Consider the following 15,986-nt stretch of genomic DNA (forward strand, 5'->3'; position numbering starts at 1 on the left):
TTTATCGGGAATAATAAAAAAACACCGTTTTACATTTTATTTCATTTGTACAGGGGTTTTGAATGTGGGGGAGTGTAGTGTTGGGGGTATACACATTTGAGCGGACTCGCTCATATCTGCTGACATTTGCAGATTTAGGCACTTGCAGAGGCATGGATATTTGGACTGCTCAGCAGTTTGACACGGCCCCTGCACTCCTACACTCTCCGTGTTAGCCTTGGAGTTGAGTCAGTGTGCCCTCATGAATATGCATGGTGCGCTGATGTCACACTCTTAGGCTGCTGTTTCCGAGTAAGACTTAGTTAGTCTTACACGGAGGATTACTGAATCCCCCCAGCAACTTTTCAAAATGGCTGTATTTGGCTGCACTTCATGAAATAGTTGCACATTGCACACAATAAACTCTTCAGAATAAATGTGCAGCAATAAACACATACTGTAATCACTTTTACACACTTTGCGATACTTTGAATAACTAGCTATAACTCTAGTTATGCTGTTCAGAGCGTTAGTTAACACAAAATAACTGTTTATGCCAAAATACTGGTAATTTGCCAAAAAATATGCAGTTGCCTTGCTTTATTTATGCTTAGTGTGCTCTTTCTGCTATTTATTATATTTGTTTTGCCCTTTTAATCTCTTTTCTTGTGCTTGTTTTACTCTAAACATGCTCGTTTAGTATTTCTCAGGTGGCTTTGAACCTCCATTGTGCTTTTCTGATAATCATTTTATCAAATATTTTAATTTTGGACATTTTCCATAACTAGTAAACTTTTTATGGCTTTTGTTTGCTTAATAAACGTTTCTGTGCTATTCGTTTGCTTAGTAATGCATTTTGTGCCCTTGTAATTCTTCGTTTTATTTTTTTTAACAAAATAATTGTTCATGCAAGTTTTCATTACCTTTAGCTTGTTTCTGGACCTTTTTTGCTCTCCTTTCTGTTATTCTGCCTTCACTGTCAATTCTGCACCTCCTATCTCTGAAAAGCAGTCTCTGGTATCCCGGTTCTGACACCATGTCGTTCGTCATGTCAGGATGAAACAGATGAACATTCATGGGCTTTGTTCAAGCAGCTTTATTATGTACAAACACATCAGGATTGAGGCAAATAACTTTAACTTAGATAAACTTATAAAGAGACTAAACGTTTCTGTCATACATGCTCACTCTCTGGCTGCACTGTCAAAATGGCATCAACGATAGAATGTGCCTGCTATTTATATATGCAAATTCAGTCCTTGGAAATGGTTCTTAAAGGTACAAACCACACACACACACACACACACACACACACACACACACACACACACACACACACACACACACACACACACACACACACACACACACACACACACACACACACACACACACACACACACACACACACACACACACATTCTACACCTAACCAAAAGCCTCAGAAAGGAAAGACAAGACGGAATCCACACTATGTTGATTTAGCGCTTTCGTTTTTTTAATAAAAACTTCCTCAGAATACCATAACAAACAGATACCACATTCTACACCTAAGAACCTATCAGGTCAGAATAAGCCTCACTTATTGAGGAGCAGTGATTGTACTGCAACAATCTTCACCTGCATGTTTATTGTAGATATCTGCAAAGTTTTGACTTTATAAAAATTATCATTTTTGAAACCTAGTTATGTCAACACATTGAACTTTAAATGTAGTATGATTAAAAAAATGTGTAAATAAATGCATTCCACCTTAAAAGCCAAATAAAATGGCAAACTTCCCTTGCTCAAAGCATAACAGACTGTATGCAAACTTATCCTTAATATACACATGATCAGTGTTTTCATTATTAAGAATATGTATTTATTTGTTTGTTTATTTATTTTTGTTTCAGATTATAACTAGACTCTTTACATATGCTATACTGACAAACACTAGATTTCTATGTCAATGTACATTCAAAAGGCAGTTGAGCTCACAAATATTTTCTTGATCCCCTTATATGTAGGATAAATAAAAATAACTATTTTATGTATCAGATGGATATATATATATGGATCTATCTTACTACGTCGACAAGTCAAAACGCCGACAACAAAATCACCGACACCACATAACCGACATTTCACAAACACGAAACCTCACATGCCCGACACCATAATCCCGACAAGCAACAAACAAAACAAATCCCCGGTCCAAAAAGCACACACACAACACAAGCACACCAAAATCCTTACAAACCAACACTAAACCTCACATACACAACTACCTACAACCTTAACCCAAACCCTAACCCTAAGGTCCGCCACTATCGCACACTCACCTAACCCGCCTAACCCTAACTCACTTAACCGCCCCTAACCCACAAACTATCACAGTCGCACACTTACCTAGCCCGCCTAACCCTAACTCACTTAACCCGCCCTAACCCACAAACTATCACAGTCGACACTTACCTAGCCAGCCCTAACCCTAACTCACTTAACCCGCCTAACCCACAAACTATCACAGTCGCACACTTACCTAGCCAGCTACCTAACCCTAACTCACTTAACCCGCCTAACCCACAAACTATCACAGTCGACACTTACCTTACTGCACCCTAACGTCCGTCACTGCACACCGTACATACACAGCCTTTTCCCATGTCGATGTTCTCAGCGTCGGGGTTTTGATCTGTCGGTCTTCTCCGTTTTCGATCTTCTGGCGTCGGTGTTCTCGCTGTCGGCGTTCTGACTTGTCGACGTAGTAAGATAGACCCATATATATATATATATATATATATATATATATATATATATATATATCTATAACAGCAAAATCCACTTCCAGCAGCTCACAGCAGAGTCTCCAAATGGTCAAAATCCACAGTCTTTCTTAAAAATGTTTATTAGGTAAGTGCTTTCACAAACAGTAAGTTTGCTTCCTCAGACCTTACTGATAAAAACAGCCATGAAACTCATACTTATAACCTCCCATAGATTTAAAACAGCTTATCACTAGTCATTTCTAATTAGCAACAAGTAACCCATTCATTGCCAAGTTACATAGAGAAAATACAGACATTAAAAATACAGGCAATGAAAATACAGGCAATAAAAATGCATTAATAATAAAAATACTAAGACATAGTATTCTGCACTATTTCACCTTATTTCCTTATTTTTTATTTTTCAGCTTTGGTGTGATAGTTAGGTGGTCATTGAATCCCTTCCCCAGATGTGCACTAAATTTTATTATCCATTTTAATTCTCACTCTTCAGTGATGTTATTAATGTTCCCTAACCTGATATTTTTTGTGCAAAATCTCCAAGACACTGAACTTAAAATGGTGCTGACTGCCTAGTTCCAAAATGTGCTTGGCTACAGCACTATATACATGCCCCCTCCTCAAGCAATACACCTGGTCCCATATTCTCTCCCTTAACCTTCTATTTGTTTTCTCGATATAGAATGAAGCACAAGTGCAACAACGGGCATGGCAGGCTAAATTCCTAGAGTTACAGTTGGCATCTGTCTCTAACACATAAGATCTACCAGTGTCAGGATGTATAAACTCTGTCCCTTCTTGGATATATTCACAAAAATTGCATTGACCACATTTAACTGTACCCATACTCTTAGGTATAGGAACTAACTGTGAGTCCATCTTCGAATAACATAACCTACGCCTCAAGTTCTTTGTGTTCTTATATACCATCCATAGTCTGTTTCCCACTAGCTCTGCCACTTTATGATCTAACAGAAGGATATGCCAATTCCTAACAAAAATATCATGTAATACTTTGCTATTCTAGTGTTAGTAAGACACAGGGGAGCACTTCTTTTACTATCAAATGTCTTAGTATTACCAGATGCCCTATGGGCTGAAAAATAAGGTTTAGCTCTACAATTTCTCATACATTTTGTAGCTTGCAGACCTGCCTGACCTGTTACTTGTTATAACCCCTGTTGACAAAATCTTTTTCTAGTTTAATAATTTAATTCTCATACTATCTCTGTCTGCAAGTCTGGATCATCTCTTTGCTTGGCCCTTGACAACATTATTGAAAATGTGTGTGTGTGGGTGGGGGTGCATACTTGTCCTATGGACATAGGCTGCACGTTGACAAGTCTTCCTAAATCTATCAGAATATAGGTGCCCTAGTGTGTCAATGTTAATCTCAACATCTACAAATTCAATATTTCCATCTGAATATTTCAAGGTGAACTTTAAAAATTAATTGGTGGTGTTAATGTCATGTGGAAAATTCTTAAGCTGAGTTACACTCCCTTTCCATAAAATGAAAAGGTCATCTACAAAGCATCTGTAAAACTGCAAACATGACCTTACTAGAGGATGTGGTAGCATGCATGCCAATCCCCACTCCGCCATAACCATCTTGGCGTAGCTGCTGGTGCATGGAGTACCCATGGCCACACCAGATACTTGCGAGTAGTATTTCTCATCAAAGATAAATACATTGCTTTCTAAATTCATTCCTATCAAGGCACATAATACATTGATCTGTCCAGTAGAACACATCCCCTTTTTTGTCAAAAAACGTTTCACTGTTCTTAGTCAATCTCTGTTGGGTATCACTGTGAACAGTGATATCACATCCATGGTCACTAGCAACACATTGCCTGTTATCCCATTCACATCACCTTTGGTGAAGTAATATAATTCCTGTAAGAATTGTTTACTATCCTGTAAAATATAGTAATGAGCCTGTAGGTTTTGGTTGCTTATCCACATGAATGGATAGTGGCTCTGTTAACCATCCCTCAGCAGCTACTATAGGTCTAAATGGTGGGGCATAGGGATCTTTATGGATCTTAAGTAGTCCTTGTAGAGATGGAATAAGTGGTTGCTCTACCATAAAACATCTTAACAAATCTTTGGTTATAGTTTCATTATTAAAACTTTCCATTAACATGTTTAACATGTTGTCCCTGATTTCATTTATCACATTGACATCTATAATCTTATAAGTCTTTGCATCTTGCAATAATTCATTCATGCATTGGAAATAATATGGCCTGCCCATGATCACTATTATATATAATACCCACTCTGTGAGGAATGTTGCTATGATAAAAATAGATTTCCACTATTCTAAGCCAATCGCTGGTTAATGCATGGAATCTGGCTTTCATGGAGCTGTTTTGTTATTCAGAATTAAGTGCTGTAATAGCTCATTGAGGAAGTCACTGATAAAACCACTATTTGTGCAAATACCTTTTCATTCTGTCTGTCAGTCAATGTAACTCCTTTTAAGCTCAAGTTTAAAGAAGCGAGGTTGTGCTATAATAAAAACATAAAAACTTAGAAAAAGAAAACCATGTTTGATTGTATGACCAAAGCTAACACCACTGGACAAGTTACCAATCTTTATATCTGGGGTTCCTGCTTTTATACACACACAAACAACACACACAAACACTGATAAACATTGTATGAATTAAACACAAATAAAGAAAAGCAAGCCAGCTCATGGAAAGCCTGCATATTCAACTCCAGTGTGTGTATCGCTGAGGTGTCTGCCAATTTTATAATCTCAAAATGATCATTATTATTTTGATGTTATCATACTGTCAGTAACTTCTTCCAACGTAAAATTCTGTTGGAATGTCAACAAATGGAGTTACCCCACAAAGAATTATAAGCACTGGTCAGCAATCACAGTTGGGTGGGTGTCTTCAAATGAAAGGATATAAAGCATTTTAAGATCAACTATTTATCTGTACAGCATCTAGCCAATAAAAGTGTGTTATCAATGGATGGATATTATCAGAAATTCAAACATATGCCCAGTAATTAGGTAGTACGAAATGACAAACTGATTATGGTAGTACGAAATGACAAACTGATTATGGTCTTTACAAATTTAGGTCAGTGAAGCTGGAATGCAAAAAGAGATATTAACCACATTAAGATCACTAAGACAAGACCCTCTATGTTTTTTTTTAATTTCTTTCCCCCTTTGCTTACATTATGTTCTTTCTTCTGTAAGTCATTTGTGCTACAGCTTGTCATTAATTTATGAAATGTACATCATTCACAGCTTTATAGACTTCAAGAACATAGTTTAATAAGAAACAACAAAGCCAGTTAACACGTTACTTACATTTTCCTGCTTTAGTTATAGCAGAGCTGGTACGTGTCCACCTTTCTCCAGTTGTATAACACAAACATTTAAATAAAGTCTCATCAGGAAGATCAGGGACAGTAAAGGAAGCCTTCTCAGTATGTTTATCATTGTATTGTTTACCAGTATCTTGCACTTGGTGACCATTTTGATACAGAATACACAATATGTATTTATAGTTGCTGTTTTTTCTGGTACAACTGATTTTATTCCCTTTTTCATCAATGTGTATGTCTGGTGCCTCCACCCGTTCTGCAAGGTGAAAAAAAATGACCTAGTGAGCTGGGACATTAACCAATAGGAAGAGTGAGCATCATTTATGAAGATAATTAAAGGTATTTTATTGTCTCTGGTATCTTGTTTGTATAATGTTTTGGTAAGACACACTTCCTAAAGTAAAAGTAAATGCTGCAGTCATACTTTATTCAATTTTATGATATTCTGAAGAAACAGCAAACACTTACAAAACATGCAGCTTGATTTATGTTTTACAATTTGTCTGAATGCATGACTCAATTCCAGACAAAATCCTTTCAGCTGTTGTTTGTGGGACCTACCACTGTTATCCAGTTAGTATGTAAAGCAGTTGTTGCCAACAACTACATGTTTTCTGACACAAGTAAGCAGTAAGCAACCATGAAGTACAGGAAACAACTTACATGCTATTTATTTGTTTAGTTATTGTCTTCTGTTTACCAAGTTAGTCCAAATGGGCCCTTTTTTAGCAAAGGCCTGGAGAGAAAAGTGCTAGTACAAAATTACAATTTACAGTTAATAATTACACTTGTTGAGAGTTATAAAACAATACAGAGTCATGGAATATAACAGAAAAAATGTATTATACCATACTGTATAATACATTTTAAAGTAACAATGCAATATGATGTACTTTTGTGATTGTATCTTAGTAAACTGAAATGATGGCAGGATAATTATACTAAGTCACAAGAAAAAAAATAAACAGGCGTATAAAATATGAGTGGATTAATAATAATGAAACAAAAACAGGAACACTTGCAGCTTCTGTATTCTGAAATATTTGGTGGAACCGCAGCAATTTTACCATGGTTAGTCTCCTTAAACCCCAATGGTTTGTGTACACATATGGGAGTGAATAAGAGTGTACATGTGTGTTTGTATATGCATGTTTGTGTTTTTGTGTCTGTGTGATTTTTACATACATACCCTTTCTAGGTTCCAAGCCCAATACTAATGGCTTCCACACAGTCTAGAAAAGATACATCTCCTCAATCATTCATGGGGAGCTCCAAGATGCCCACAAGAGAACCTGATTTTTACGTTTTATGTCTTCAATCTTATCCTTTTCCACACTGCTCAAACCCTGATGTTATAGCTGATGATGGAAACATAATTTCCTTGAAATCCCTAGCACCATTCCAGTTCTGCCAGCAAGCTCCTACAAGAACAAATCCCTCTGGACTACTACACCTAGTTTCCAGGAGTCTATGCACATGATTTCTATGCCATTGTAAAGACTATTTACTTAACCCTGCAGTCTAAATTTATAACCCTTGCTTCACAAATAACACTATGTTCTCAGTATGGAAGTCAGTTCTTGTCATTCCAGTCCCAAAGAAAACAAAACTGTGCAGTACCAGCTCATGCCAGTCCATCTATGTCCTGTCCAGACTACAAAACATTCTCAAAGCATTTATTTGCAGTCAACAAACTGCCTACCTCCAAAAATACCACTTTCCTTAAACAAGCAACATGGATTCTTGTAAGGAGGAAATACCATGACTGAATGTAGATCCAAATTAATGATTTCATAATCAGCAAAGGTAGTGTTAACCTAAGTGTAGATTTTTTATTGGCTTAACCAATTGTCATGGTTGATCACTCAGTTCTGCTATTACATTTTATTGACATATAGCCACAAACCACTCAGTCATTTAAGGATTAACTCACTAGCAGATTCTTTAGAGTGAAAAATTGTCTTAAAACCTATTTCTAACTATTAACACTCGATAAGGAGTTCCAAGGAGGTAAACACTTGCTCTTCTCCCACATTATTCTCAATCTTCCTAAACGAACTAACATTTGACTTACCTCAAATACCACTCTTTCTTCATGTAGATGTCAAGATCTAATGTCAAGTTTTATCAGACCTTCTAAAAGTAAACAAATGGATTACCACAAAAAAAAAAAAACTTTCTCAACACAGAAAACAAATCCACGCTTATTAGTACATATGAGAGAATAATCAAATGCCCCAGTCAAATGTCAAATTACAGATAATTTCAACAACCATATAAAACAGGGTTTGAAAGGAGATATGAAATAATCAGCAAGTAAAGAATCGCTGTATTGTTGGAACTGAATTCATCTTCAGGTCTTAGTGAGTATCTTTATGTGGTGGACCTTGTTTTTCCAAAATCTCATCAAGATCATATGGACAGACTCCATATCATATGTCATGGAGAAAGGCAGGTTAAATATAAAAAACAAGATGGGGTGCACAGGTCGCAGAATAAACAAGATGTGGTGCATGGGTCTCAGAATAAACATGATGAGGTACATTGGTCCCTAAATAAACAAAATGGGGTGAACAGGTCTCAGAATAAACAAGATGTGGTGCACAGGTCCCAGAATAAAAAAGTAACCACTCCAGATGTACACTCTTTTGCAAGGACTGGATAAAAAGACATAGTGGAACCCTCAGGACATGGAACCCGTCCTACCACAGAGCTTGGCCAGGCTCGGGCAGGGGGGTCACAGTAGAAGGAAAAAGAAGTAGACAAACAACACAAAAACTGACAGGTCAAGAAAGAGCCACAGGGATGACAAAGTAGACAGTTGACAATAAGGAAGAAATTATGTCTTGTTACTATTATGGGAAAAGCTCATAATTTCAAAAGAGAGGATATTTAACAAGAGTAAGGGAGAAACTGGAGAAAAGAAAAGTACATACCCAAGAAAAACTGCCAAAAGTTACAGACAAAACACTAATATTCTTTAATAGAATAGATCAACAAATATCATTATATAAGCAAAGAAGCATTGAGATGCCTGAAAAAAAGATAAAGAGGAAGGAAGCAAATGAAAAGACCAAAAAAAAACTTAAATTTCTTTGAAAGGTATATAAGAAACATAAACATGGGAAAGAAAAAGAGATCTGGTACTCTGCAGTTTATATGCAAAGGAGAAAGCCAAACTAATAAATGCAAAAAGTACAGCTGATATGATATTTGAAGAGAAATTTAGGCAAAAGCACTCAGAGAGGGAACATTTTACAATACAAAAATAAGATCACACAGTGTGAAGACAGAAAAGAAGATTAGTGAGGTATAAGTTAAACAAAGAGAAACTTAAGTGATAGACTATCTGCAAAGTGAAGGGTTTATTGTGGAGACTCTAACATAGTTATATTCTAGAGCCTTCTGTAGGAGGCCAGTACAAAACTCCAGTTGAAGTTAAACAGCAAGGGAAGGGGTAGGAAACAGTGGCAACCATGACACAAGCTTTGTTGTTTCTTGATGGGCCAATGGCTCCAGATATGGATGAGCAAAAACAGCAGGATGCATCTGAAGATGCTGTGTCACAGGATGGTATTCTGGAACCTTCTGAATAAGACCCACATGAAACAAGGAGTAAAGAAGATGTTCTCAGTCTGGATGAAAATGGTTTAAGTGAAGAACTGCTTGCTTTATTAGAGATGGACAGACTGATAAACATAAATGAAAGAAACTGATTATATAAAGTAAATGAAACCTCAAATGCTTGAAGAATAGAAAACACGTGAACATAGTAAACAGGCCTATAAAAAAAAAAATCATGTGATATAACAGAAATAAATAAGATATACTATTGTGCAACTAATTAATGGATAAACCGTTACCACAAAGATGTAGAATTAAAAGGAAATAAAAGAATCAAGCAGAATGCCAGCATGGAAGCACTGAATAGAGAAAGAACAAAGCAGCAAAGACAAGAAGTATCACTGATGGAAGAATCTTTAGAAAGACAGATGTGTTAAAATCGGCATATACTGTCAAGATAAGGGGACTGACATGATGGCTAAGGTGTTTACCTTGTAAACACAAAGTGCAGGGCTTGATTCTCACCATTGGAGAAACTAGCTAGACTTAAAATGGCCTGCAAAGGCAGCTAGCCTAGTACTAATCTATGCTGCTATGTAAGACAAGGATTTATCATATGCAGTTTCCAATAATAATCTAAAAAATAGCTGTAAAAGCAGAAGAACTTAAAAGATATACCTACAGATATAAAGAAAAAGTGCAAAATAAGCAATTCAGTGATGACCCCAAAAAATGTGTAGAGGTCTTGGAAATAAAGCAAAAGGAATAAAATCGCCTTCAGAAATAAATGAAGAATTAGGTACATTTGGGAGATTTCTTTATAAAGACTATGTTTAACATAACAAAGATGCTGAATACCTAGAAGAATTAAAAGGAACAGTAAGCAGCTCTAATATAGATAATATGAAATGGGATAAAGTAACACCTAAAGAAATAGAGACAAAATAAAGAAAAGTTCCTAACTGGGAAAAAACCCCGGTCCAGACAAAGTACCTAACTTCTGGCACACAGTACTAACATCTTTCCACAAAGGTTTATCCTTAAGTACATATTACTTACATGCAAATCTTGAACAGACACCAGCTTGGTTGCCTTCCAACAATATATAAATTATATACTGGACTTGATGCAGCCAGCATTTATAGTCATTTAAAAAAATCCATGACAGCAATAGAATAAAAATATATTAAAAGAAAGTCATATGGAACAAACGATGGTCTGTTGCTAAACAGAGTCATGCATTGTAAGAATCTAGGTATGGTATATATAGACTACAAAGAAGCATACAACAATTCCCACATTCAAAGATAATGAAGATGTATAAGATAAACCTTACACTGATAAGTTACATTGCAGTGACTATGAAACAGTGGCAAGCCACTTGGTAGCTAAGCTATGACAAAGGGTAAATTATACTTGCAAACATAGTAACTGAAAGGCAGATATTCCAGAGTGATTCTTTATCACTGCTGCGGTTTTGTCTTAGCCATAACCATTAAGCTGCTTAGGTTAGGTTATGGTTATAGTTTATCAACTAGAAGCCAACCTCATCTAAAGGTATCTTATCTACTTTTGTGGGTGATTTAAAATGCTATAGTTTTTCAGATAAGGATCTGAAAGCACAACACATGGTTACAATTTTCTCAGATGATGTAAGAGTAACATTTGGTTTTAACAAATGTCCAAAACTTCTTCTTTTGGCTTTTCCCAGTTATGCGTCACTACAGTGGATTACTTGTCCACTCATGATTGGCAGTGGAGTTTTACAGTGCTGAGTTGCCAGCCTAGCGCCCAACCTTCCACAGAAGGCACGCACGTGCCTAGGGCCAATTTAGAGTGTCCAATCCACCTACAGCATGTCTTTGGGATGTGGGAGAAAACCGAAGCATCCGCAGGAAACCCATGCGACCACAGGGAGGACATGCAGACTCCGCACAAAAGGCACCCCCACCGAGGATCAAACCAGAGAACCTCTTGCTATAAGGTGACAATGCTAACTGTTGCACGACCGCGGCCGCCCCTAGCAAATTTCCAAAACTAGCATTTAGAAAAGGAAAACTACAGCACCAGGAAAATATTAACCTGGGAGAGGAATGCAATATAATTGAATTTGATCAAGAAGAAGCATCTAAATACTTGGGGATAATGAGACATCGGCAATAAAACATGAACAAATGAGAAAAAAAGCTCTCCAAGGAATACCTCAGAAGACTAAAGCTAATACTGAGAACTGCTCTCACATCTAGGAATAAAGGTCGAGCTATTAATCAATTTACCCTTCCAGTTCTTACAAACAGCATTTGTATGATTGACTGGCTACAAAAAAACACTGAACCAGTTAGACAAAAAAAAAATTATAGACAAATGTGTCATGCTTACAAAATGATATACAAAAATCTGTGTATACTAAGATTATATCACACTTGCTCTGAAATTGATATGGGCTGCCTAGAAACTGACTACAAGCACAAATCCACAGTCATGGAACTCCATGCATATTTGTTGACTTCATCACATCCAAACATAGTGAAAATTCTAAAGCTTGAAGAGAAGTCAATGATGACATCTTTGCTTAACTTAGCAAAAACATTTTGGAACAAAGCAGATATGGAAATCAAACCAGAAGTAGACAAAAATCAGACAGCAAGTGAATGGGCAAGAAAAAAAAAGAAGAATATTAAGTAAAAGATCAGAGGAAAATATAGTGGCAAGTTAAGAGATCTTCTGGAACAACCACATGCTGACCAAGATTTTATGCTGGAATAGCTATGGAGAGATGAAATGAAACCAGAAAAGATCAAAAACTAATAACAATGGCTCAGGACAGTAAACTACGTACACATTGGTTTACAAATTCTTTAGAATAAGTGAGAGAAAAAAACAAATATAGGTTCTGCAAAACAGTGCAGTTACACATCCTTTTGCTGTGTGTAATAAACTTGTGGCTGAAGATTCCACTCAGTGAAAGACACAATAATAAGGACACATTGCTGCACTGGGGATTGTGTAAACACTGCAGTACAGAAATAGCCAAGAAGCATTGGGAGTATGAACCACAAAACATTATAGAGAATGATAAAGTATACATCACATGGGATCACCCATTACCATCACTTAAAAAATAGACAGATGGCTAGTTTAAAATTACCCACAAGGTCAGCTAGCTGGGTCTATATTATATAGTTGAAGTTTCAAAACTTCAAACCTCACATGAGCGAACTCATATGAGTGAAGTTCGAAACATTGACTATATAATAAAATAAAAAAAAAACTTACCTTACCGATCTGAGCAGGGGGGCAAGTCCCCCTGCACCCGCCATACCCCCCCCTACTTAAATATACCAACTCCGAGAATGCACTTCAGTGCAGAAAGGGAAAATTTCCCATTCTGAATGTGAAAAGCCATTGACTTTCACCTTCGACCTTTCCGACGTTCGATCATATGATGTCAACCATTTATGATTCGAGCATCAGAACGGTCGCTCATCTAATATAGACCCAGCTAGCCTAGTACTTTCCTATGAATCTATGAACCCAAACCCATATAGTAGTTCAGAAAAAAAAACCAGATAAAAGTTGCATTGAGCGTTGAAATTGTTACATCCAGCGACTACAGTGTCTTACTTACAGAGAGACAGAAAGTCATAAATACCAGGATTTGCAAGCAGAAATGAGAGCAATGTGGAAGAAAGAAATAGTACAGTTTTGTACCTACCATAAATGTAGATGTTCGAGGATCTCCATTGCTGCAGTCCTTACATATGGGTATTTCGCTGTCCACAATCGGCCCAAATACCAAAGGGCTAGAACCGGGTCATCCGAGACTGACGTCAGTACGTGCCAGTACAAATGCGCATGACCGACACCATCACCTCAGTCTTTCTTGCCTCAGACGCCAGAATGCAAAAAACACCACCCAAAACCCAACCTAAAAAGGGGAAGGAGGGAGGGGACTGCAGCAATGGAGATCCTCGAACATCTACATTTATGGTAGGTACAAAACTGTACTATGTTCTTCGTCTCCCATTGCTGCAGTCCTTACATATGGGTAGAATCCCAGAGCAACGGAAAAAAAGGGGGGCTGGCCAACTAAATAGCATTAGGAGCTGCTAACATGCCCTGTAAGATTGCAGTGGCAAACCCAGCCCTAGACCTAGAATAAAGAGGTAAATGATAATGCTTTGTAAAGGTATGTACAGAACTCCAAGTAGCTGCCTCTAGAATGTCTTTAGTAGCTACCCCTCTCAAAAAAGCAGTAGAGGTGGCCGTAGCCCTAGTAGAATGAGGCCTGATCCCAACTGGAACCTCCTTTCCATGATGAGAGTAACAAAAGCAATACAATGGCCAATCCACTTGGAAATAGTTTGTTTCGAGACAGCTTTCCCTCGTGAAGTCAAAGCAAAAGAAACAAATAATTGTTGAGATCTTCTGAACTCTTTGGTTCTGCTCAAATAATACCTTAACTGCCTATGTACATCCAAAGAATGCAAAACTTTTTCCCCTTCATTTTGGGGGTTAGCATAAAAAGTAGGCAAATGTATAGATTGGTTCAGTGCCACATTAGAAATCACTTTAGGCAGAAAAGTAGGATTAGTACATAAGGAAACTCTGTCCTGGTGAAAAATCAGAAAAGGTTCCACTGCCATGAGGGCCTGTAATTCAGATACCCTTCTAGCAGAAGTAACAGCCAATAAAAAAGCAGTCTTCCAGGACAACAACTTCAATTCAGCCGTAGCTGCAGGTTCAAAAGGAGGCAGAGTCAGCTTTTCCAAAACAAAATTAAGATCCCAGGCAGGAGTAGGAGCCCTTCGTGGGGGTCTTATATTCTTTGTCCCTCTAAGAAACTGTTTAACCAATGGATGTGAAAATAAAGGAGGGTCACAATCATAGTGAGCAGAAATAGCTGCAGCATGCACTTTTATAGAAGAGAAGGACAAACCCTTGTCCAATAAAATAGTCAAATATTGCAATGTACAACTCAAATTAGGCAATTTGACATCAAAGCCTTTAGCTGAACTCCAAAGTAAAAATCTCTTCCATTTATCAGCATAAACCTTTCAAGTACTAGGTCGCCTGGCTTCCAAAATAACATCCAAAACTTGTTGAGGGAGCTGAAGGCCCTCCTTCTCTAAAACAGAATGCGCCAGGCTGTCAGGTGTAGGGATCGCACCCTGACATTGAGAAAATGATTGTTTTCCTGAGACAATAAGTGAGGAATCTGTGGTAATGGCCAAGGTGTTCCATGAATTAAGCTCCTCAACAGAGGGTACCAATGCTGACGAGGCCAATCCGGTGCTATAAGGATCATGCAAGGTTTGTCCCTCCTGACTTTCAACAGTACCTGTGGAAGAAGAGGCAAAGGAGGGAAAGCATACACGTGAAGGTTGCTCCAACTGAAGGATAGTGCATCTATTTTCCAGGCTTTTGGATGAAACAGCCTTGTGCAAAACAGTGGCAGTTGGAAATTCAGAGGAGAAGCGAACAGATCTATGTCTGGGGTTCCCCAAGCCATGGTCAACTGAAGAAATACCTGAGGGTCCAACTTCCATTCGTGAGGATCCACAATCTGTCTGCTCAGAACATCTGCTAAAGAATTTTGTGCTCCTGGCAGAAACTGTGCTCGAAGAGTGATGTGCAGATTCAAAGCAGTTTCCCATAACAGCATTGCTTGTCTGCAAAGAGGGTAAGAATGAGTTCCCCCCTGCTTGTTGATGTACCACATGACAGTTGTGTTGTCTGTTCGAATCAACACCAGCCCTGGTCGAAGTAGGCCCTTGAATCCTTCCAAAGCAAATTGAACTGCCAGCATCTCTTTCATGTTGATATGCAAGTGAAGTAGCTCTGGAGGCCAAAGGTCTTGAATCCATTTTCCTTTGAAATGAGCTCCCCAGGCCGACTCCGAGGCGTCTGTCGTTAATATCTGACTTGCCTCTGGTTGGGTCACAGAGAGTCCCTTGTTTAGGTGACATTCCTGAGCCCACCACAGAAATTCTTTCTGAATGCAAGGTAGAATCCGAATGACAGTGTCCAAATCGTGGCTGTGTTGAGTCCAAACGCTTTTGAGATACCATTGTAGCTTCCTCATATGCAGTTTGGCATTGGGAAGTACTAGAATGCAAGATGCCATGAACCCCAAGGCTTGAAGGACTGTCCTTGCAGTCAGCCTGGACATTACTGATAGCTGTTGGAAGTATAGGTGAAGATTTCTTTGTTTGTCCGGGGTAAGAAATGCCATCTGAGCAGTTGTATTCAGTCTTACACCCAGAAAACACATCTCTTGTGAGGGTACTAGACTGGACTTTATTTTGTTCACAG

General features: G+C 37.9%; 2 protein-coding genes across 2 annotated transcripts in view; both read right to left on the bottom strand.

The window, feature by feature from the left end:
• The window catches only part of LOC122815857, a 299,383-nt gene extending 292,854 nt beyond the window's left edge, over window positions 1–6,529 (bottom strand). The window contains exons 1-2 of the mRNA XM_044088675.1: window positions 6,499–6,529; window positions 6,091–6,363 (exon numbers count right to left, since the gene is read on the bottom strand). Of these exons, the coding sequence (XP_043944610.1) occupies window positions 6,091–6,363; window positions 6,499–6,529 (304 nt within the window). The remainder of the gene's footprint in view (window positions 1–6,090; window positions 6,364–6,498) is intronic.
• A 3-nt stretch (window positions 6,530–6,532) lies between these two features.
• Window positions 6,533–15,986, bottom strand: part of LOC122815863 — a 320,691-nt gene continuing 311,237 nt past the window's right edge. The window contains exon 5 of the mRNA XM_044088685.1: window positions 6,533–6,552. Within this exon, the coding sequence (XP_043944620.1) occupies window positions 6,533–6,552 (20 nt within the window). The remainder of the gene's footprint in view (window positions 6,553–15,986) is intronic.

The sequence above is a fragment of the Protopterus annectens genome, chromosome 1.part1, assembly GCF_019279795.1.
Source record: "Protopterus annectens isolate FY-2018-M chromosome 1.part1, PAN1.0, whole genome shotgun sequence".
Classification (NCBI taxonomy): domain Eukaryota; kingdom Metazoa; phylum Chordata; order Ceratodontiformes; family Protopteridae; genus Protopterus; species Protopterus annectens.